This window comes from Trachymyrmex septentrionalis, unplaced genomic scaffold (assembly GCF_001594115.1).
Source record: "Trachymyrmex septentrionalis isolate Tsep2-gDNA-1 unplaced genomic scaffold, Tsep1.0 scaffold127, whole genome shotgun sequence".
In the NCBI taxonomy this organism is placed as follows: Eukaryota; Metazoa; Arthropoda; class Insecta; order Hymenoptera; family Formicidae; genus Trachymyrmex; species Trachymyrmex septentrionalis.
The window spans coordinates 979,998-1,004,111 of NW_017304406.1; the positions used below are offsets into that span (position 1 = coordinate 979,998).

The 24,114-nt window shown below is 35.1% G+C and overlaps 3 protein-coding genes across 4 annotated transcripts in view; 1 reads left to right on the top strand and 2 right to left on the bottom strand.

The window, feature by feature from the left end:
* LOC108756494 (myelin regulatory factor-like protein) overlaps positions 1 to 3,526 on the bottom strand; it is a 30,630-nt gene extending 27,104 nt beyond the window's left edge. The window contains exon 1 of the mRNA XM_018500361.1: positions 2,901 to 3,526. Within this exon, the coding sequence (XP_018355863.1) occupies positions 2,901 to 2,949 (49 nt within the window). The 5' untranslated portion in view covers positions 2,950 to 3,526. The remainder of the gene's footprint in view (positions 1 to 2,900) is intronic.
* A 5,045-nt stretch (positions 3,527 to 8,571) lies between these two features.
* LOC108756422 (tyrosine-protein phosphatase non-receptor type 7-like) lies at positions 8,572 to 15,146 on the bottom strand. Its single transcript, XM_018500201.1, is given in 9 exon segments — positions 8,572 to 9,168; positions 9,260 to 9,469; positions 9,574 to 9,869; positions 10,005 to 10,409; positions 10,496 to 10,711; positions 10,859 to 11,036; positions 11,150 to 11,345; positions 14,809 to 14,835; positions 14,838 to 15,146. Coding segments are annotated over 9 exon segments (1,845 nt in total). The 5' UTR covers positions 15,043 to 15,146; the 3' UTR covers positions 8,572 to 9,056.
* Positions 15,147 to 18,366: 3,220 nt separating this feature from the next.
* Positions 18,367 to 24,067, top strand: LOC108756424 (sorbitol dehydrogenase-like). Of its 2 annotated transcripts, none has more exons than XM_018500208.1 (6): positions 18,367 to 18,600; positions 20,333 to 20,512; positions 21,504 to 21,761; positions 23,222 to 23,459; positions 23,555 to 23,733; positions 23,804 to 24,067. In XM_018500208.1, exons 1-6 carry the CDS (start codon positions 18,400 to 18,402, stop codon positions 24,005 to 24,007), a joined length of 1,260 nt encoding a protein of 419 aa, XP_018355710.1. In that variant the 5' UTR covers positions 18,367 to 18,399; the 3' UTR covers positions 24,008 to 24,067. The 2 variants fall into 2 exon arrangements, with proteins under 2 accessions (XP_018355710.1, XP_018355711.1); XM_018500209.1 differs by having other exon boundaries at positions 18,368 to 18,600; positions 23,222 to 23,462; positions 23,558 to 23,733.
* Positions 24,068 to 24,114: the final 47 nt, after the last annotated feature.

Here is a 24,114-nt window from a genome sequence, read left to right on the forward strand (position 1 = left end):
AAAAAATAAAACATTTCGAAACGCACGAATGAAATCACGTCGTGTTCCACATCTTTCTAGTCAATGACGCGTTTTATCATATACGTGTACAAGTAAACGTGTAGTACACATTAACACGTTGTCATTAAATAATTCATTTAACGTCTGCGTTACTCCGTAATAGCCTCCAGTATCTCTCTCATCAAACCTTTTCATTAAAATCATATTATTCTCATTCGATTTAAAAGACGTTTAACACAAAAGACGAGAGACGCGGTTTCTTGGAGGATGAAAGGAGCGCGGTTGAACAAGAGAAATGTTAGTATCGATAGAATAGACAGGTGACTCAAAAAGTGAATGTATATAGCGGTACATTGCCCGTCTTATAGTGTAGGTTACCGTGAATTATCAAACCATTAATTCCAAATAAACGGAAAAGCACGTTCACCACGCGACTTTCACTATCTGTCTGCAGTAGCAGAGAGAACAGTGGAATTGTTGGTAACGGCTGGGAGGATAAACGTCGACGGGCCGCAGGAGAGAAAAAAATGAGAGATCTATGTGGAACGATCGAATCGACCAATAACTGTTACTGAAAGGATTGACCCGGCCTAACGGTTTTCCGGAATCATACCGACGTCTCGATGAAAAACATTCCGTCGCTTTCTAGGTCTCTGAAAGATTTTTTTTATTTCCACTTTTCTTCCCCATGATTAGTAATCTCTCCACGATTAAACGCATCTATAAAACTCGGATCTGGTAGTGAGATCGGCGTCGCTGACGGTACAAGTTTCTCAAGTCACCACCGACAAAGGATCAACGAGATAACAACAACGCTTTGTTCCTGGTTCATGCCGGGACGAGGTGGATGCATTCATCTCGAAGATCGGAGGGGACATTACGTTACAACCTCTGACCTACATAAGGAACGCTACGCTGCACTCGTTACAGGTGAATGCACTCGACGTCGAACAGGCCGCAAATCGCAAACGATTCGAAGAAAAAAGAAATATACGCGGAAGAGAGGGATACCGTATCCCCGTATCTACATACATTTTTTTTCTTTTTTTTTTTTTCTATTTAATTTTATATTCCGCAACTGCGATGATCGACGGTCGTTGCAGCTAGCGAGGCCCTCGGACGCGAGGTCTGGAAAGAGCAAAAAAAAGAAAAAAAAATATATAACAGATAGAAGGAGTCTCTTCCTATACAAAATAAATAACGGTAAATAAAGGGCGAAGTAAGGGTCAAAGACATTTTTTTTAAATTGTCACGCAATTAAAAAGAATAAATTACAAATGAGGAAAAGTAAAATTGAAAAAAGTCGAGACGCGATTCAGTGCGATGCATTAAACTGAGAGGCGCGTGTAACAGGTATGCGAAGGCGGTTTTTCCGCGAGTGTGTGGAGAGGGCAGAGTCGCAGTCAAAGCAAAAGTAGGATAAACCGTATCCACGTAAGCGGCATGATGACTCTTCTCTTTTAACCTTCGCAACTCCGAAGTCTACCGGATCAGTATTTTCGAGTGACAATTTTAAGTACGAAACTGAGATCGTCGATGGGACGATTTCGGGTGTTGACTCGCGTGGTCAATTTGTTTCCTTCGGCTTCGGGACTGTCATGCCGGTACGAGGAAAAGCGAGGCTAATAGGCGAGGATAAGGATCTTCTGGGACGCAGATACGCAAAAACCTCGCGGCGTTTCGCGATAAGGAAGATTTCGCGAGCGTATCGCACGCGTTGACGCCTACAAAACCGCGGATCGAACTTTATCCTCTTTCGACGCACATTTTTATCGTCAATTTTTTATTCTCAAATTTCGGATATTTCCTTTGCCAAACGATACGAATGAGACCTCCGTAGACCGACGAGCGTCGCACATAAAAAAAATATCGTTTTAAGAATACGGGGATACAGCATTTTATTATCGGGTTTTTACAGGGGTTCGATTGTGTATCTTGAAATGGGTAAAAATGACAAGAGTAAGTACAAATTCACTAGAATATTTGTATAATTATATTGATCAGCAGTGTCAGCACCTGATGAATCTGATGACCCTTTTGTCATTTTTATCTCTTTCAAGATTGACTCCCAGATATTAAAGAAGACAACTGGGTCGAGTTGATTTAACGAGCAATGCATTTATTTATATCGCTAAATCGAGAGACTTTTCTCTCGCCAAATGTAATGACGCGCAACACTATGCATATAGCGACAATAGCGATCCTAGCAGCGCCGATCGAGCCTCCTCTCCCGTCTCCTCCGCCACCTCCTCCGCTCCCCCCCCACCCCACCCTCCACCCCTTCCCCCTCGAGTTCCCACCGACGATGCGCCGCGTGTTTCGCACGCGAATTCCACGAATTGCGTTCCATTGCTTTCGATTCCAGCATCGGCGAACCGATGGCGTCGTTTCGCTCCTCTCGAACTGAAAAGTTGAAGGTTGAAAACGTACGCGCGCGTATATCCGGTGCGTACGTTTAAGGTCAATGCACGCTTCGATATTCGGTGGAGAACCCGGAGTCCCTGGTGGGTATCGTGACAGCGTAAAACGCGATGCAAGATAACGGTGTCGGTGTCAAATTCACGACATTCCGTAGCTGTCATCGCGTAGCCGTGTCGCTTCTGATCCGCGCCTACTGTTAGTTGTTACGAGCGCGTTTAGAAGGATCTAAGTACCGTTACGCGACACGCTCGAAAACGAGAGAGCCGCGCGTCGCGAGCCGTCCGTTGGCTCCGCTTGGCTCCGCTTGGCTCCGCTTGGCTTGTGTAAACGCACGGTAAGGTGCCGCATCGCGATCGGAGCGAGAAAAAGAAAAACTGACGAGCGCAACTTGCTCGCATTCGCGATAACGCAAAAGGCGAAGGAAGGAAGGAAGGAAGGAAGGAAGGAAGGAAGGAATAAAAGAAAGGAAACTAACTCACCGAGAATCGCCTGGAGGGTCTGCTCATCCCCGTCCCCGATGACGTCCATGCCTCCGTCGTCGTCGATGGTCGTCGAAGCCCGTAGCCGCTCTCCCGGACCCGATCAACGGGCCCCATTCCGCGACGTTCGAGCCGCGACGAGGTCTCGCACCGTCACGACGACGTTCCGCATAGCCGCCGACGCCGCCACCGCCGTCGCCGTCGCCGCAACCGACCTGATCCTGCGCGAACTCGCTCGACCTCCTCTCCTCCTTCGGCCGGAGATCTCTTCACGTAATCCCGCTTGCTTGCTTGCTTGCTTGCCTTGTTCTCGCTCTTCTCTCTCACGCACTACTTCCTCGCGCTCGCGCGCGATTCGCACGGACGATATATCGGTTTATGTACCAATTATGGATATCGCGGCACCATCGCGCGCGCGTCTCGGATATGCGATCGGTTTCGCGGGTCCAGATGAAAACGCGCACACGCGCGACACATGAATACGACGCGCGCGTTCCGCTTTTACTCGCGGGAACGCGTAGCGCGAATAACGACGACGAGATAGTCAGATAGCGAGCTGTACCACTGCCGTCGCCGTCGCCGTCGCCGTCGCTGCCACTACTCCTGCAGCCTTGCTGCGTCAGTACGGAGCTATTCCGCGAGTCGCCCGTGTCGCGGACTAAAAATCCGTGCCTCCCTCGCGTACTCCACACGCACGCACGCATACATATGAAATCTGTTTGACTGGTTTGTATGTATTTCATGGGTCGCAGGAATGGAGTCTTTTGCGGAATTTCCATAGCGAGTGGATTTATATAAAAAAGAAAACTTCTACGATAAAAGTTTGATTGTTAAATAATGATACGGTCGTTCTGTAATATAAACATTTTTCCCGCAAGTCTTTTTTATAAATATTATCTTTCTCTTGTTTTTAGTTGAATGAAATCTTACCTTCTGTCGAGATGAAATTCTGAGGTGAAATTCTGCAACTTGTAATAACTGTTTATCTTGCAACAATTTTAATTCTCCGGATAATTATTTTTTTCTTTTTATAACAATTGAACTTATGCGATAGCATAAAGATATATTATATATATATATATTATTATAATTGGATGAAACGTGTAATATATAATAAGATGCGCAATTAAGTCAAATTTATTAAAATTATTTATGATAACGTAAAAATAAAAGTTATGAAATTTGTGCGAAATATCGATAGTTTTACATAAAGTTACTTTATTATTATTTCCTATAAATATAAAAATTTATGTTTCTCCAACAAAAACATTTTGCACGAATTCTCTCAGCTCTGTATAAAATAATTCTAAAAATTCATGGAACCTACATACACTTTTTACTCGCTGTGCATTTTGTTGAAATTGTAATAGAAATGCCAAGTTTACACGAAGGGCAGTATTACGTATATACAAAAACGTTGCTCGAGTCGATTGAGGTCTGTAATCGTAGCGCATGCTTGTTTATCTTCCAAGAAGAGTTTCACCGGCTCGCCAAGAATGAGAATGAAACAAAATCAGAACCGAACGAGATGGAGTGACTTTTAAGATTATTTTGTTACTACATGCGGCAGATGACGAGACTCGAGGTTCGAATCGTTCGCTCTAGGAGATAAGAACAAATCCGGTTATCCGTCCGGTTATCACAGATAAAACGTCGTCCGCAGGTGAAGACGGCCCTGCGAGGCAGCGCTCGATCACGTGATCGAGCATAATCTCGTTCGAACGGCCGCGCGCGAGTTGCTCGCGGAGCGTCAATCGTTCGTACGAAGTGGAATCGCGTGGTCCGTTTACGAGAATTCGACGCGCGATTGTCATCGAGATTGTCCGAGGTTTCAGTGAAGGGTTGAATGGAGTGCGCGCGTGAAAAGTCCCGGTCACGACGATGCGTCTAACAAAGCGAGTGCGGAAATGTGGGAAACGAGATGCCGCGTTTTTCACGAAGCAAGATGGCTACAATCTGCAGGATGAAACTCCGCGCCGTGCTGCGCCGATTGCTTGGACGAGTGCTGATCGACGGCGGCGATTCTTATACCTACCACTTCTGATGGACGTAGAGATTGCTTCGAGAACTTCCTGTCAGTGAGTACGATATATGAAATTGTTAACCTGTACGATTATCAAACGTGCGTGTTATTTTGAAACAATGATGCAATTCAATGCCGCTTTACATTTTCGAATTATGTTTCAAGTCTAATCTATAATGTGCTCTTTGCTTCCTGTTTCTTGCTTTTTACATCTTGCCTTTTTTTCCTCTTTGCGGTTGTTTTATCGTGTTCGTGTCTCTTTTTAAAGTTTGTTGACTTTTATCTTAGACGATGAAAAACGGAGGAATTATACAGGCAAAAAAGTAAGAGGTAAAAATAAATGGTGAGAAGCAAAAAATAAGAAGCAAAGAGCACATTATAGATTAGACTTTAAACATTTCGATCCTTCAGCCACGACGGTGTAAAACCGGTTTTCGAAATTTTTAAAATGAAATGTTGATCGCATCAATTACAATGACGACGTATTTTGGCGTATTCAGAATGTACGATTCCTATTTTAAACTATATAAAACGACGCGATAAACGATATAAAGATATTGTAAACTACTTGCAAAAAATTTGAATTGCTAAATTATTAAAATATTTGCTTGTTTTTTTAATGTCGAGTTGTCAACTAAAATGAGTTTTAAATAATTCATTTTAATTAAAATTTTTATTTTAGTTGATGTTTACCTCTAAAGCATTAAGATGTTATGGCTAGTTCCTTTTCAATTTGACAATTTTAAAGAAATACTAGATATATTTTCGATGCATATCGTAAATGTAATTGCAGCGATAAACTAGGAAATTATGAAGGTGTCGAAAGTACATGCATCTATGTGTTTATGTTGTGTGTGTAGACACTATAAACATTTATTACACCATGTAAGTACAATTGAACACCAAGGGGTTGCTAAATTATTATTATTACTTTTACCATTTATCATTGTTATTTATCATTGTTACATTATTATTGTTATCGTTTATTATCATTGCCTATTAATACATTTATATCAAATATTGTTTGTGACTTCACCCGTTCATAAATAATATAGTTTGTCTCTTTTAAACAAATACATACTCTCTTAAATACATAATTTCTCTCTCTTTCTCTCTCTCTCTCTCTCTCTCTCTCTCTCTCTGTACAATCTATATATACATAATATGCTCACATATGTACTTGTATGCTCTATACGCGCGTATGCATAAATATACGTATGTTTTTCGGAGGCATTAAATCGATAATACAAACAAATAATAAGCGATAATTATGCGGATATATGCATATCGAGGGACTTCATCGCTTTCTTTACTAGCACACGTATGAAACTGCACTATGTCTTTGTGTGCACGAGAAAGCCAGATTCTACATCTCGTTCCGCTTAATTGTTAGATTTTCATTTGTCTAGGACTAAATCGAGACACTCGAACTGGACCTTGCAATTAAAACGAGCGCTGACATGTCCCTGCGCGTGTCTTAGCGCGAGACATTACCGTGTCTTCTGATTAGTCAATAAGTAACACCTCAAAATATATGTAATACATCGTGACGTATACGTCGCGAATTTCAAGATTATTTCACACTATTGAGAATTTTAGCACATATATCAATTATTATTCTACTATCTATTAAATACTCTAAAAATGTTAGCGGCCAAAAAAGATTAATTGCATTTAATCAATTAACGAAACGTTAACGCTGTTTATTGTCATGCAAATTTGCGATAATAATTCAAATACAAGTCGATTCGAATTTTTTTTCGTATTAATTCACTTACATATTAAAATCGAAAAATGCATTATTGTGGTTGAATATTAATTTTCATTTAACATATCATATCAGTGAAGACATTTACATTTTCAAAGTTAAATTTACATTCTCGATTTTTACATAACTATCGACTGATATTGTGTACACAATATTTAGATTCTTTATATATTATATAATTTATAATTGAGATAAACAAAACAGATATTTTTCTAAATAAAACAACACGAAAATTATATTATTATATAAATTAGTTTCTTTATAATATTGTATAATATCTTTTAAAATAAAATATATATTTACTTTTAACTGCTAAAATTCCTTTATTATTAAGTTGAATTTGAATATAAATAATATATATTAAATCAGTCTCAATTTGATAAATAAACGAGTAAAATTGTTAGAGAGAGCGAATATACTTGTGTATATTTTCTATAGCAGCATAGTTTAATATAATTGAGAATATTGGTTGTTTATTGGATACACACACATGTAGGTATATTCGCTACAACTACGTTGCATTTGGCTCGTATTTGTCTATCAAATTGACTCTTATTCAGATTTTTTTTATCAAGCCATTGTCTCTTCCTATTTTTCTTTTAAATCATATTGCACTATTCGTATTCAGTCTTACGATTAGTCAGCTAAATAAAAGCAAAAATTATGAAGACTTAAAAATCAAGTAGGAACTAATATGAAACAATATCTAGTCGATTTGGGTCCCATAAATTAGTTCTTGTTATAACAATTATTCATGTGTCGCGTATCACTGATATACAGGGTGTATACTAAATATGCTAAAAGATTTTAAGGGGTGATTTCTCACACAAATTTAAAACGAAAATTTCTTATGACCGTTTGTCCGAAACGATTTAATTTTGGAGATACAGAACAGTGTCAAAGTGGAATGAAAAATTTCGCACTTAAGTTATTTTGATAAAACTTTAAACATATACAAAGTTTCATCAAAATTAGTCAAGTGGTTTTGAAAATTTTTAGAAAAAATGAAATTTTTCCTTCAACTTTGATAATCTGTATCTTTAAAACTAAGCCGTTTCGGATATATCATCATATGAAGTTTTCGTCTTAAAAATTTGTATAAAGAATCATCCCTTGTAAAATCTTTTATCGTATTTATTGTTAGTATATATCCTGTATATGTAGTCACAAAACTAATTGTCTGGACAATGCAGACAATTATCGATAATTTCTTATATAATAATGCCATTGATAGTAGCATTTATAATTGGACAACTAATTGTGAAACTACCAGTGTCGTAATGCGTGGAACAATTTTTAACCATCAACTTTTAATCAACTTCCAACGGAAAAAGTTTGAAAAAAATCATCAATATAATGGTGGATTGTCCAGATAATTAATTTCATGATTGTACGTATAATATATATACACGTATGTATACATACATATACACACACACACACACACACACACACACACACATATATATATGTATATATATGTATATATATATGTATATATGTATATACACACATACGTATTACATTTAGCTCACATTTAACATTATGTATCATTAAAGTAATTACCATTAACTTTAGCTCTTACACGCTAAGACAATTTAATAAATTTTGTCATGTATCATGTATCTACTCTATCACGAAACATGATAATAGCGAAGAATATCGTACATTAGTATCGGTTATATTAATACGCGCGAAACCGTTTCTACACATTTTTGTATTTAAAGTTTTATTGAAACTTATAAACTATTTCCTAACACACGAGGAATGTGTAGATAATTAAATCCCAAGTTTAGTGTCTGATCTTTAGATATAAATTTTACGATACGAATCGCGAATATATTATCGCCGTATTTAGAGATTATTTCTAATTCATATTATATTTTATATTTTCATACTATATATTCATTAACTTATATAAAATAATATAATATTAATTTTTAAGCGTACGTGCCACACGATTCATATCGCGCGTTGTTATAAACATAAATATTCTTTTTATTAACCTATTTGTGATATCTCAGTTTTAAAAAGCACCTGCTTATAGAAAATGCACTCCGACGGTGAACCCTTTTTTTTTTTACCTCTTGAGCTCTGTGATGATTGATATCAATTGTCAACGATTTGTCATGGCAGTAGAAAATGGCAGCTTATTAAACGAGTTTGAACTCGTTGAAATATTGAGATAAAAATGAGAGCGTCGGTTCACAGGCTGACATCGAGATTCATTAGAAATTTATGTTTTTTTTTTGCAGTAAGCATATAGCTCTGCGCGAAGTGACATTCTCTTAGGCAATAATAAAGCCCCGTTTCACGAAAGAATAAGCGAAAGAAATATCTGTAATAGTAGTAGTAATATGTTCATTCAGTCGCTCGAAGTCGACGGTTTGCTTTCCAGTGTCTGCTCGAAAAGATAAAGTGCTCTATGAATAAATTCATATTGTTCCGCCGTTTGCACCATCCCTCCCCTATCGTATCTAAAATATTAAGAATACTTGTATTTATAAAATCTACAACGTACATAAGATTACAACGTTCGTACGTATTTATTAAAACTTATTGCCTTACCTCATCTGGCACAAAATACCCAATATATCGATATTTCCGTCCCTTATAAGTTGATTCATTCCTATTCCTATCGCTATGAAGCAACCAGTTCGTCCTATACCCGCGCTGCAGTGGACGACCACTGGTTTTGGCGAAGCGTTTACCTCTGCGGCCATACTAACGAGCGCATCTGCAGTTTGAGGTACAGCATGGTCCGGCCATGAATCATACCTGTTGATACATTTTAGAATGTAATATATGCAAATCTCTAATAATATATTTATCTATTGTTAATAGAGTTTCTGTTATTTGAAAATGAAAGGCACAATAATTACCAATAGTGTTGCAAATGTCTCCTTTCTCCTTCGTGTCGAATCTCCATAGTTCTGACGGTATATCCGTTTCTCGTATCGATATAATTAACGATAACTGTGAAAGATCCAGCTTGTAAGCGATTATTTATGTCAAAGGGAAAATACGCTTCGCACTTTGGTTTGGACACTTCGTACAATCTAGTTATCATGACGATTACAGGAACTTTTTCTGCCCAGATCATTTTCCAGAAGTCTTCTATCGTGTTAGCTAATGGTCCCTGTGTCGCGATGTATCTAGCATTTTCGCCATCGTATCCCTGTAAATTTTGTTTTCTATTAATAGTTTTTAATTCGTGCAATTTGTGATGATAAAAAGTGCTTACGTATCATATCAAACAAGTTTTCTCAGGCATTATTTCATACTGTTTAACACAAAATTATTATTTACATACCCGGATGTAGTTAGCGTTTATGTAACCGGCGAGCAGATCGTCGGAGGAACCTGGTAGAATCACTCTCGTTTGTAGATTGGGCAAAACAGAGCTGTATCGATTCTTCACTCCTGAGCCACAAATATCCACCTTTTCCGGTAGATTTAGTGGCACCTCCCAAAATTCTTTGTGTAATGTTCCCGTACTTTCGATAACTTTTTTCAATTGTGCCCTCGATAATACATTTCCTGCACTTAGCAAAAACTCTTCCGTTGTACATTCTCGGGTAGGAGTAACCATATGTGGCGGACTTTCAGGAGCTGGTGCCAGTTCTATGGTTAAACTGGTGCTCGAACCACGTCTTTCCAACAATCCTTTTGCTTTCATACGTATCGCTTCCGGTTTACGTTCGGGCGTTGCCAGAGACTTTTAACATAATATGAAGGTTATTTTCAATACGATCATTTAATATTTGTGTGAGAATTACGTTGATAGCAGGTAGATTCTCTTACCTCGGGTAAAGAGGTCTGTGGAATTGGTCGTACCGGGTACTTGGGTGCAGATTGCTTCGCGACTGCTTCGTGAACCCATTTAGCTTCCACGGATTCTTTTGCATCTTTAGTTGATTTGTCTGGCTTACAAGTGGCACCTTCCTCGACCAGACCGTGCCGATCGCCATTTTCGTTATCTTTTTCACGCGACATTTGTTTTCGCAGCCATAACAAGATCTGTTGGAAAGTTATCGTTATTATTATACAATCCTAATATAACAGTATCAGTCTTCAATGATTTAATTCAATGGTAAAACCAATTGATTTTTACATATCTATAAAGCTTTTGTCATTTGTTTTTAAAAAGAAGATGTGAGGACTTACTAGGAATGTAAAAAGAATAGTGCCAGCGATTGCACAAAGCGCTACAAAGTAAGGCAAATGCCAATCTAGCCATGATAAAGTCGTCCTGGAATGTACTTCCTTGTCTGTCTGACTATTGAGTTGGGCCACTTGGAGATCCATTCCAGCATCATCCAGTCCTGTCACGGACTGCCGGATTCTGTATTAAAAATACTTTGAGATAAAGAGTAAATCTTAATATTTTGTGAAACAAAATACCGGAATACGATTACGGCTGGTATTGTGAATCTTTACACGACACATAAGCATTACCTGTGATGGGATCTCGTAGGCATTCCCTTCGTAGAGGGCAATAAGGAGATTGGCACTAGTGTATCCTTACGCCACTTTTGTTCAGTGATTAGATAAAATTTTTCCAGAGGATTTATATTATCGCTATTGTTGATTGTTGCATCATAATAATTAACATCATTTGCATGATGATGAGTCAAGGAAACACTTGTACCATCTATAATAAAAATAATAATAAAATTGCACACACACAGACTATAACATAACTAGAAGCTTTACGATATTGTGAAGCATTGTAAATATTGTACAAAAATTTCTTTCCCCGTGTGTAATTAAATCTTATCATTTTCTCTAACATTTTGTTTAACAAAAATTTAACGTATAACTTTAACCGTAATAAATATAACGCAATTTCAACGAATAGATAACGTTAAACGGAAGAGGGAACTTATTTTACATTATGAACAAGAAGTAAAAATAATTCGTTATTTCTAATGAACGATAAAAAGAGAATTGCAAAAGCAAAAAAGGGGAAAAAATAAAAAATGGGATAGCGACGTAAAAAAATTGTCCATTTGCCATTTGTCAGCCATGAATTGCAATATGCGTACATACATAAACGATACGCACACACGCACGTACACAGTCAACTCGCGTCATACACTATCCCGAAGTCGGAGCATCGTGAATAAATCACATCCTGTTTTCTCATTGATGTAATAATAGCAAGCGGATATATGTACGGTATTTGCTAGCGAATGAGCGTACGAGCGAGCGGAAGAGAAGGATTGCTTTTCACGCTGATGTTTGATCGATACCTTTCGTCAGCAGCACATACAACAATATATCAAGCGGCGTATTGACGTGTGATTTACGGGCACGATGCTCCGAGAATGGGGGTTGTGTGTACGGCGATACGGCCATATTGCCGCGGATTCGAAGCCAGGCAAACTCCTTCGTCGGAACTAGCCGAGAGACGCTCCGTTGCATATGTCTTGACCTGGAGCTTTGGTTCTATTCATAGTGTTTCACGTTCGTTTCGCATTCCTCTCGTTCTCTCGCATAGTACGTTGGGAGTAAGCGCCGGCCAATCGGGACGACGGCGGTCTCGTCGGCCCATTGGCGCCGGCCAACCGCGGTGTGAATGTAAACGCTTGTACCGTGTTATTCACATAGGTGGGAGTTGGCGTGAATGAAAGCGGAGCACGTGCGATTAATGACGGTGAGGTTGCGTTCGGGATTCGTCGGGAATGGGTTTTATTCGATATGTATGTAGCGGACGTTGCTTCTTTTTCAAATAACTTATTTGGAGAAGCAAAATCCTTTACGTGCAATCACTAGTACGGCGGAAAGAAACCAGAAGCGGAACTGAATTATCCCATAAATTGTCTCATCGCATTAAATGAAGTCCTTTCCCAACTTGTCGCAATACCGTGGCTGATTCATTCAATCTCTTTACACGAATATCCAATTGGTTGCTCTCAAAAAGATGTTTTAAATTAAGATTGCCTTTCTGAAAGCTCTCGGTCGCACTCGATAAATAATTAAAATTTTAGAATTTTAGAATTTTAGATACTTATTACTTCAAAAATTGCAAACTTCTTCCTAACATCGCTATATGTATATTTTCCCTTATTTTTGGCTAACTAAAATTTGTTAACTAAAGTTTTCAAGTATTCGCGCTAATTTCTCCGTTGATCTGAATGATAGATAAACACAGCCACGAATATCTTCCTAAACATCTTACGTACGTATACTTCTCAAGAATATAGCGATGATTCACGAAACCGGATGTTCATATTTGCCGTTTACACTCAAGCATATCACATCCCACTAAGAAATCCGCATCATTTGTGTTTTATACCTTTTTTTTTTGTATACTTTTTTAACCTCTTTAGTTCGATTTAATCAGTAGTACGATAAAATCTTATAGATAATAACTTCATTCACAATTTCCAATTTCATATTGTATCGATTCTTTTTTTAGTAAATGACAAATCTTGATACTTTTTACTTACTGTCTATAGTACGATAATGGCAAGCGGCAATCATTGTAGTAGCTAAAAATCAATAAGCCCACCGGTACTGAATGTTCGACTTCGCGTGTCTCGATTTCACACTAATGTAAATAAATTACTCTGTCGTTTCAAGATTGAGAAACATGTTTTAAGACTTATCGAAAAATTAGAAGTGATATATCACTGGCTATTGAGAAAAATCTCTTCTTCAAACTCACGCATGATTTATATTGTGATTTATATTGTAAGAAATAAGAAGAAAAATTTTCTAAACACGAAAATTGAGAAAATCTACTGTACAGTATCGTATTCTTAAATGAAAAAGCTTGAACGAATGTTAGAGCAGCTCTCGCGCTGCTAACTGAATTGATCCCCATTCATCCTTCCACAGGAAGCTTACGAGTTTTCGCTAGAGCGCACGCACCCGGGGATACACGCACTTGCGTAAAATTACGTTACAATGATTGATCGAAGAAAGAAATTCAAATATCATATGTGGATAGTTATAATTTGATTGTTTTTTTTTTTGTAAATTTCTTTAACGATTAAGTAATAAAAATTTTTGGAAATTAAAAACAAATTTTGCATCGATAAATACCGATAAGATTAATATTTAGCGAATAATCATAAAAGATATAAATAAGATCTTGGTAAAAAGTAGTGTCTTTTCATTGAGAAAAATAATTTTGCTATGAACGCAAAGGCATTGCAAAATTTAATTTATCAAATTTGTTTGCTACAAACAAACAAATTTGCATATTTGATCAAGATTTTGCATTTGTTGCAAACAATTTGCTATCTCTATATTCGCAAATGGAATTTGCCGTTACGACATAGGATTAGCATTTATCAAATTTTTTCTTTCCGTGTTTACTTTGATAAACGGCTCTTTCTTTATCTCTCTCTCTCTCTCTCTCTCTCTCTCTCTCTCTCTCTCTGCTCTACTTTTTTCTTGTTCCTCATTATTATTGCCGTTTTACTTTTTACTATTTTGTATATTTTTATCTTTTCTTTTTTTATTATACTTTATTATTCATTAATGTTCTTCATTACAGGACTTGTTCTAGAAATAAATGCTTTTATCTATTTATCTTTCTATTTCTATAAATGTTTTATAGTGAATTATTTATTATGAGAAGAATACACGCGAGAAGAATACCATTGAATCGATTCTTAATTTTTGAAGTTTGTAACATTTTGTCGTAACTTATATAATATAAGAATTAAATTATTTAATTCATTGTATGTACAGTCGTAAAATAGAACAGTGCCTCGTAAAGTCGCAACATGTATTACTATTAGACATAAGTCTATTGATTCAAAAACTATCTATGCTTATAAACATGTATTCAATTTATTTGTAAACTATCGAATACATTTCGCAGTAGCATAATTGATAAATTACTCGATCCATTAAGCCTTGTCATCTAATTTATATTAAGATATAAACATATAACGAAATTTAGTTAGTTTCTTTTGACAATAGAATTTAATCGTTTAATTTTTGCAAGAAAGAGCCGATAATATTATTTTTTTCCAAAGAGCTGATAATCATATTATTTTCAACGCAGTGCATAATAATGATATTGCACTTCTACTGATAACACATTGAGATGATAACGTTGAAACACACATACATTCGCATTTGCATTGATCATATACCTTGCCGAGGCGAGTGAGAAGAAGGTCCTTCTCTTCCTTTCGAGATGGTCTGTTACGTCTCGTTAAGACGTTATCGCGATAAACAGCATCACCCTGCGCACATTGACATCGTGGCAGACGATAAGATACGATACGTAGCTCCGCAGATAAATTTCGCGACTGCGACGGATCGGACTCTCGTCGAACGCATCTGAATGGCGTCTGAACAGATTGCAAAATGACGGCCAACTGCATTCACCTCTTTCGCGCTGACCGCGAAGGGGTAGCGAGGGGATGGAGTGCAGCAGACGCGCGCATTCGTGACACGGATACGATTCACTGAGCCACCCTTCCCTCTGTAACGGTACGTGGCCTCGCCCCTTGTATGTATGTACGTACCATCGCTGCATCCAACGATACCCTTCATGAACGGCGGTGATACGATTCATCGGGAAAAATTTTAGCACTAAATCACTGCCCTACCGAATTTTCTTCGAGATCGTTAAAACTATTGAATTGTGGCAATATTGATTTAATCTCGTTTACTTGAGATGTTTATAATTTAAAGTTTCACAGTGGAAGTTTATATAAATTTATTTCAATTGAAATCCGTATTTATCACGAAATTTAACTCTGGAAATTGAATAAAATGCCTCACACACATTCACAAATTCAGCATTGATTCGCCTTCCCTTTCTATGTTTCCAACTCGTTCAATCGTCTCAATCCTCGTTCAACGAGAAGTAGTATTTTCGTAACAATAATCGCTCTATATTGAAATAATTGTAATCAGAGATATTAATTTGTGTTTTTATTATTACGTATATTAATTTTCTGTTTTAGCTTAAATGAGTGGTATTTATTTTTTATTAGCTTAAATGAGTGGCACTTAATCTTTTCTCCGCTTATAATATTTCCTCTATTTATGATATTTATTACTCCTTTCTACATTTTCGTTATGCATCTCTATTTTTTTTGAAACGTCCACCGAAACGCAATCGCAAGAGAAGAGGAAGCAAAAAGAGAACGATAGAGGGTGGCAAGGTTAAGTAAGAGCAAAGAGGAGGGAGCGTTGAATGAGAACTTCTAGGTCGTTGAGAGGGTACGGAGAGAGGGAGACAAATCGGCCTTCGTAACTCGGAAGGGTGAAGAAAAGAGACAGAATGTAGGCTAGTCTCGTTGGCGAACAGCGTCCCCAATCGATACTTACGCAGCAAACTTCTACGCCCTCTCGTTCTGTTAATCTTTCATTTTATTACATTTTATTATAGTTAACTAACAAATACGTAATTTCACAAATGAACCAACGACAGAGATAGAGAAAGAAAGAATCAAAATGCATTCACAATTTCTTATTTACATTTTTTGTTACAATTAATGAAAATAATTAGAATTGAATACGTATTCCTAACTATTTATGTTAGATAATTTGTAAATATGATAATGTCATTAATCTAGCACACGTGCATGACACAGATTTAACAATAATTATGTGCAGAATGTATTCGAAGTTGTTACTTTCCTAATAAGAAACATTTAAACATATTGATGAAATTATACGATGTCAATTTTCAATTTATCTTTATTTATACTTTTCATTTTTTTATATTTTTATTAATGACATTATCACAATATCGATGTTTTTATTTTTGCAACATGGTAATAGTCATTCGTAACTGCTTATTTAATCAAATCCAATGATTGCATATGAGAGAGCTTAGTCTTAGTAATAGTCTTGAAGATCTATTTCTCACAAAAATTACATTTTATGTAGTAATATCATTTAGTATATATAATTTTTACTATATATGTAAAATTTGTTGAGAGAAAAATAAAATATCGAACAAAGACGCGAAAGGTGTAATTTTCCAAGTGTTGCTTGTCGAAGCCTTTTACTTCGTTGTGCTGAAGAATAGATGTTTTTTTACATCTCAAGATGTTAAAAAATCAAGTGTTAAAAGATCGTAGACAGCTACGTCATATTCGGTAGCCGAGCTATAAAAAAACAACATTTTTCGATATACGTTTCATTTAAGCAAATAATCAATGATTTACAAAGAAAAACTTGAAACATAATAACAGTTGTAATGGTGAGATAAGTGAAAAGAAAACTTTGTCTACGAGTCTCAATTTACATATCTAATTTGTATTTTTTAACATTAACGGGACATTATGCTAGATTTGTTCTTTCATTATATATATGTATATTAATGATTTCTAATTAATATATCTCTACAATTTTTTTTGCTATAAATGAAATGTCTTCTCACGCATTATTTTTTAACAACAGATTCATTGATAATCAATTGTCTCTCAGCGAAAATATCGGGATAAATTATTATTTATTAGATTTTTCCATTGATACTATTTTTGTAATAGAATCTAAAATTAAAATTTTTTATTAAAGATGTTTTGACTGTACAATATCAGCTTAAAGTACTAGCCACAAAATCAGCTAAAAACCAATATCAGCCAACAATTTTTTGTTATAAATATCCGAAATAAAAAATAACTAATAAAAAATAGTAAAACTAATAAAACTAATAAAAAAGTAACAAATAATTTAAACGAAATAATTAAACAAAATAAGTTGATAATGGCTTCATGTAGCCATTGATGATATTTTGCTGCAATTTTGGGTAAATATAGCTTTTGAACGAGTAAGCAGATTTAAATAAACTTTTGCATGAATTAATATATGTAATAAATTTAATTTAATTTGTAATGCTAAGATTTTATCAAATTTGCAAAAAATTACAAAATTTTGTATAAAAATTAAGACTAATAAGAAAATTAAATAATGTATAAACCAATAAAAAAAGTGCTTAAATTTTGCACAGGTATTTAAACGTAATAATAGAACAAACTGAAATTTTTGATAATACTTTGATATATGACACATACATCCTTAAAATAGACTTTGCTTAATGTAAATGGACTGAAAAGAAACGAAATGAAATTTATTTAGTTAATTGGTTGTTGAAAGGTTTAGTTTTTGAGAAAGCAAATATAGTTTCGGTTATAATTTGAAGATTATTTATATTTTCATATTTTGCTATGAAAAAATCAAAAAGGTCTGATATTCTGTTTGGGGATATCCTGTATTCATAATTTTTTTTTTATTTTTTTTTTTTTAAGAAATTAGAAGTTCTCATGAGATTACGTCTATACAATAGCAGTTCCTTTCGTTATCGCGATGAGATTCTCTCGTGTGGCGTAACGAAGAGAAACATGAAGCGAGTATTCACATCCTTTTGCTGGATAAAGAGAAACGTCAAAGCTGCGCATACGCAATGCGAATATACCCGTGCAACCTTCAATGGGCTGCCTACCCATTCGCATCCGCTCGCAGGGATTGAGCTCTTCCATTGAGCAACTTGGCTGCTTCCGCTTTCCGTTCATGCGTCTGTCTCCTCTTTCTTTTTTCCTTTTCTCTTTTCCGTTCCACGTTTTTTCGATCGTTTTCCACTCTTAGATACGAGTCGATACAGGTTCCGGCGACCCAATTCGATAAATGATTATTGCACAAAGAGTCTAGAATTCGATATCCATATCGCAAATTGCTATTAATGTGCTTATCGGGGGAGATATTGATCGAGTCCCGGTTTTTCAATGAACTGTACTGCCGTTGCTGGTGGCAGTACAAGAGACAAGGCGATACGCGACCCAGAGCCGACCACGGCGACCTACTTTGAGGCTGTGACGTTGAACGGTCCATTCACCTTGCAGCTCGTTCAGAAATCAAAGCACGTGCCATCATTGGCACTTATGAATACACGACGGGACAATTTCTACGAAAAACATATTAAATATGTACGTACCATGAAATATCCAATGTTAATTGTATCTATTCGCGTTATTTTATCACTCGACATTCGAGACAGAATAAGATAAAAATAAGTCACAAATGTTTACGAGTACTTCAGGTTTATTAAATTATTCTGCTCATACTGCTTTGTTTAAATGTCACTCCGTGGGTCGCTAAAGCTTTGATCGTTTCTCTTATATCGTTAGGAAAACGCGACGGAGTGATGAATTAGATTTTTGCCTCTTGAATGATTTTTATCTGGAAAATACACTAAAAGAGCGAAATTTTTTAACACGCTGATATTATATATCGATGTTATATATTTCTTATTTTATAACTGAAGATTCCGGAATAACTTTATTTTAAGAGCGATGACGTTAATAAGATTATAATCATAGATTTATTACGTTTAATACTAAATTAAATTATCGGGATATTTATAATTACTCTTTTTATATTATAATCGACATTTTCTGTTAATAGTTAGCTTATATAGCATTGTAGTTTATAAAAAACTCACATGTATTATGTAATTCAGAGCGTATTTTTTGGAGTGAAGTATTTCTTTTTGTGAAAAGATCAGCATAGGGGGGAGGGTAGCTTGTCCTAGTAACCTAGTTTATTCCTGGGGGTTGAATAAACGGAGTTGAGATGACGTCATTCTCGACCCCATTTCCGGTTTCCCGGTGCAACCAGTTATTCAGCTCTGTGTCCCGTTGACCCGAAATTCCTCATGAATTGAAGGACGTTCGTTCATAACGAGTCGATCTGCCGTGCATGAATGAATTTTCCGCTTCAGTATCATTATTTTCTCGTGGTGAGAAAAAAACTTACGCTTAAAGTGATGACTAATTGAAACGCGCATTCCACATATAAGTAACGCGATATCTATTATAATGGAAATTTATACAATTATCTTCATTGTACATATGTTATTATATTCTTTATAACTATTACGCGCACCTAAAAGAACTTTGAACACACTCTCTAAAAATTCCAAATCCCTGATCAAGATAATATAATTTGATAAATCATTAGCTTCTCCAAACATGTATCTATCTCGCGATATTAAAATCAAGGATTAAAATTTTTTAAAGACTTTTCACATATCTTCTATAGACTACGCTTTTTTCATTTTTTTTGTTTTAATAGTAGATCGGATCTAAGTATAGGATTTAATATTGTGGCATCTTATTTTGCTAATACTCTATACACACACACACACACACACACACACAAGCCGATATTATTACAATCATTTTTACTCCTACGTTTATGTATTTCTGCAATGTTGCACTGCGATTTGTAAGATTGCAACGTTGCTATAAATTATTATAAATAATTTTATTTGCGCTTGAGCAATTTTATTCTCGCTCTAATCTACTTATAATTGCCCTGACCTTTTCATGACATCGAGCCCACAATTGCTATCTCTATATACATACACGTCTTACCAGTCTTGCGTAATCACTATATATTGATAAGATATTAAGTCTACTCTACAACAGCCGCATAGTTGTAAGTGATTGTAATTATAAGAATTAACCGGTCACTGTCATACATAAGGGGAACATTCGACTATGATTGGTCAATTCTTACATCCTAACTACAGTCTCTTGTGAATTACATCTTACAGCTATTGTAAACTAAGCTTTAGTGTTATCGGTTAAAGATGTTTACGACTTAACGCCGTCAGTTTATGTATAAATATCGGATGATGAGGGTTGACTTTCTTAGTGTTCTCGTAACAAGATTCAAGTGGATACGGACTGCACAATGGAATTTTTAAGCTTCAATTCTTCAAGCAAGTCACTTACTTTAAAGAAACGAGATGCTCTTCCAAAACCAGCTGCAAATGAGGTCCGAATTAAGGTCACATATTCCGGAATTTGTGGGACAGATCTTCATATTTTGGAAGTATGTTAATTATACTGTAAAAATTGTAAAAATAAATTATTTTTATTAGCGAACTTGTAGAACATAAAAAGTTTTAATGATTCTAATTATCACAATTTTTACGTTCTACAATTAATATAATAATTTTTATAAATACAATATTGTTTTTTTTTTATTAGCGATATTGCTTATTCGTAGGAGATAATTTATGCTATAAAAATATTTTATTATCCTAAAATATAAAAGTTTCAGACAAAATCTACATAGCACAGCATGGGAATCTCATAAAATTTGTGTAACTTTATTTAAGCTTCAAAAAGAACTCCATGGAAATTTTCGAACTCTATAATATAAATGTAATACAACATGTGGTGTTATATGTGAAGTGTAAAATTATAACATTGTCATCATAGGTCTGTTCGTCTTGCTTACACTTTTTTACACTTTTTACACTTAAAAGGAGATAGATATATATTTAGCGCTGAAAAGAAAGAAAATGAAGATGCTGAGTGTAAAAAAGTGTAAGCAAGGTGAACAGACTTTATATTACTTTCAATTTGTGTCGACTGGGCTGAGAGCTTATTTAGTCAAATTTGGTAAGCTCCCTGAAAGCTCAGCAATATGAACTCCCTGAGAGTTCATTTTGTCGAATTTTATAAGCTCGCCGAGAGCTCAGCAAAATGAACTCCCTGGGAACTTAATCGGAGCTGTGTGGGATCCTGTGTGGGAAATTATATAAAACACAATTAATAGTTTTATTATTTAAATTACTTGAAAATTATATGGAAATATTTAAAGTAGAAAAAACGTACATTTAGAGTCACAATCAGTAGCTGTTCGTTTTATTATAGGCTGATAATTGTACTTTTGTTTGAACTAACGTGATTTAAGATAAAGATTAAAACTTTGTTGATTATCTCATAGCATGATATATTACCGGACACACGAGTTTAAACATATACTGATATACATATACATTCATACTTTGATTTTGAAATAACGTATTTTTTAGGGAAGCTTTCCCTGTAAAGAGGATGGCCCTCTGACTCTTGGGCATGAGTTTGTAGGTACTATCGATGCAGTCGGATCGGAAGTGACTATCTTTAAAATCGGTCAACGTGTAGCTGTCGATCCTAATGATGGGTGCAACAAATGCGATCATTGTCACAACGCGAATTATCATTATTGTGCAACTGGTGGTATAAATAATACCATAGGTATTTTCAAAGATGGTGGATGGGCTACTCACGCGCTTGTTCCAGAAACACAGGTACGCAATACAGAACACTTCAAATGGATGTAACAACAGATTCTTCGACCAATTTAGTATTGATTTTTTCTTAGTAAAAATATCTGAGCACTAATACAGAATGTACATTAAAAGTTGCTGAAACTAATCAGCTATCGTTATTAAAAATGTAATACTTTTTAATATTGCATTTAGCATAAATATTTAAAAATATTGCATTTAATATTAATAAATAACAATAAATAAAGAGCAAAGTAAGAGTCAGCGCATTTCTTTAAAAAGTCATATAATTAAAGGAATAAATTAAAATACAGAAAAGATAAAAAGGAAGAAAAGATATATAATAAGAAATAATAAAGGTGAAAATAATTTACAATATTACAAGTTTCGTCTACCGGATTGAGCCCTCTTCAGACGTTAAAAACATAATGGAATTAACAGTATTATAAATTAATTATCGCAAACGTTCGCAAATTAAAGATATACGCAGTTCGGTTGAGTCTCGTGGTGATCCGTTTCAGCGAGCGTGCACATTAGTCGATACACACAATGTCCGTTTTTCACGCCTGCGTTCCACTCGTCTTTATGTTTTTTATTACTATTCGTTATATTTATATAGATACATTAGTTTTGATAATTTACATATGTTTGTTGAACTTTTCTAAGAAATATGACACATTTTTGGCTGTTCAATCGTACGTGAATAATGTCGAGTTCTACATCGAGACTCAACCAAACTGCGTATATCTTTAATTTGCGAACATTTGCGATAATTATTTTGTAATACTGTTAATTCCATTATGTTTTTAACGTCTGAAGAGGGCTCAATCCGATAGCCGAAACTTGTAATATTGTAATTTATTTTCATCTTTATTATTTCTTATTATATATCTTTTCTGTATTTTAATTTCCTTTAATTATATGACTTTTTAAAGAAATGCGCTGACTCTTATTTTGCCTTTTATTTATTGTTACTTATTTTATATACGAAGAGTCCTTATATTTTTGTTATTTACTTTTTATTTAACTTTTTTTTTAAATGTCCTCTATTAAAAAATATTTTAATTTTTCTATTTCCTATATGCGTTTAAAAAAGCTGATTAAAATTTTCGCAATTAAATTCGTAATATAAATAAATACAAAACAAAAGTCTCAAATTTAAAAAACTGATTAAATAACACATAACTATAATTATTTTTAGGTAAAATTTATTTTAATAGCATTTTAATTTAAAGCTATAAAAATATATGCAAAAAATTGAGAAGATGTGATATAGACAGAGTGATCTCGATATTTTTATTGAGAAAAAGTCGGCTCTACCTATATAAATTGGTTAAAGCGATATCTATATTCATTGTTAATAAAACATATTTTGTGCATGTAACCCTTCATTTTTACCATTTTTCGTTCTATTTTAATTATCTGTTTCATTCTTGCGTTATGATATTCGTATCGTTTGATATTATCGATATTTACAATAGATATACTTAATTCCGGATGAAATTGAAATGCAACAAGCAGTGCTGACTGAGCCATTGTCGTGCATGGCTCATGGCTGGGATAGAATAAATCCTGTAAATGTAGGAAACAAAGTTCTGGTTATGGGCGCTGGTATCATAGGTTTATTGTGGGCCTGTCTACTTCATTTGCACGGCCTCAGAAAGACTGTCACTATTAGTGAACTGCAACAAAAACGGAGAGAACTTGCCTCCAATCTTGGTAATATGAAAAATTTGAATGAATATTGAAAATTTTAAAAAAGCTCTCCACCCCCTCTCTCTCTTTCTCTAATGGCGATATATTTTTGTATATAGATCTCGATTATAAAGTTAAAAATCCGACGGAATTAAAAGAGGAGTTTGATTTAGCCGTGGATTGCTGTGGCAGTGCTCCAGCTATGGAAATGGCTATGTCTTTTCTGGGGCCCGGTGGTCGTTTATGCGTATTTGGTGTCGCTAATCCGAAAGCAAAACTATCGATTGAACCATTTCAGGTAAACTTAAGTCTTCTCAGAGATATAAAATTTTAATAGTTTCTTACTAAAAGTTATAATTATTATACAGGTTTACAAAAAGGAGTTGAGCATCATAGGAGTAAATATAAATCCCTACAGTTTTTGTAAAGGATTGGCTTTGGTGCAAGCAATGTCCGAAAAATATCTTACCTACAATAAATTAGGAATCAAAGTATTTTCTTTGTCTCAATATAAAGAAGCTCTTGACGCGTTGAAGAAGGGGGACATAAGCAAAGCTGTTTTCAAGTTATAAAACAAAGTTCTATTTGTGCTAACAAGTTTTTGTATGTATAATAAAAATAGATGAAGAATATCTTCTTTTTATAAAATTTTATTAATTATTCTATACATAAATTTAGC

Bases quoted from the DNA above. Each gene is read 5' to 3' on its own strand.
- LOC108756424 (XM_018500208.1), top strand. From the start codon at position 18,400: ATGAACTGTACTGCCGTTGCTGGTGGCAGTACAAGAGACAAGGCGATA. The intron at 18,601-20,332 runs GTACGTACCATG...TGACTTTCTTAG, and splicing joins ACGAAAAACATATTAAATAT to TGTTCTCGTAACAAGATTCA. The intron at 20,513-21,503 runs GTATGTTAATTA...CGTATTTTTTAG, and splicing joins CAGATCTTCATATTTTGGAA to GGAAGCTTTCCCTGTAAAGA.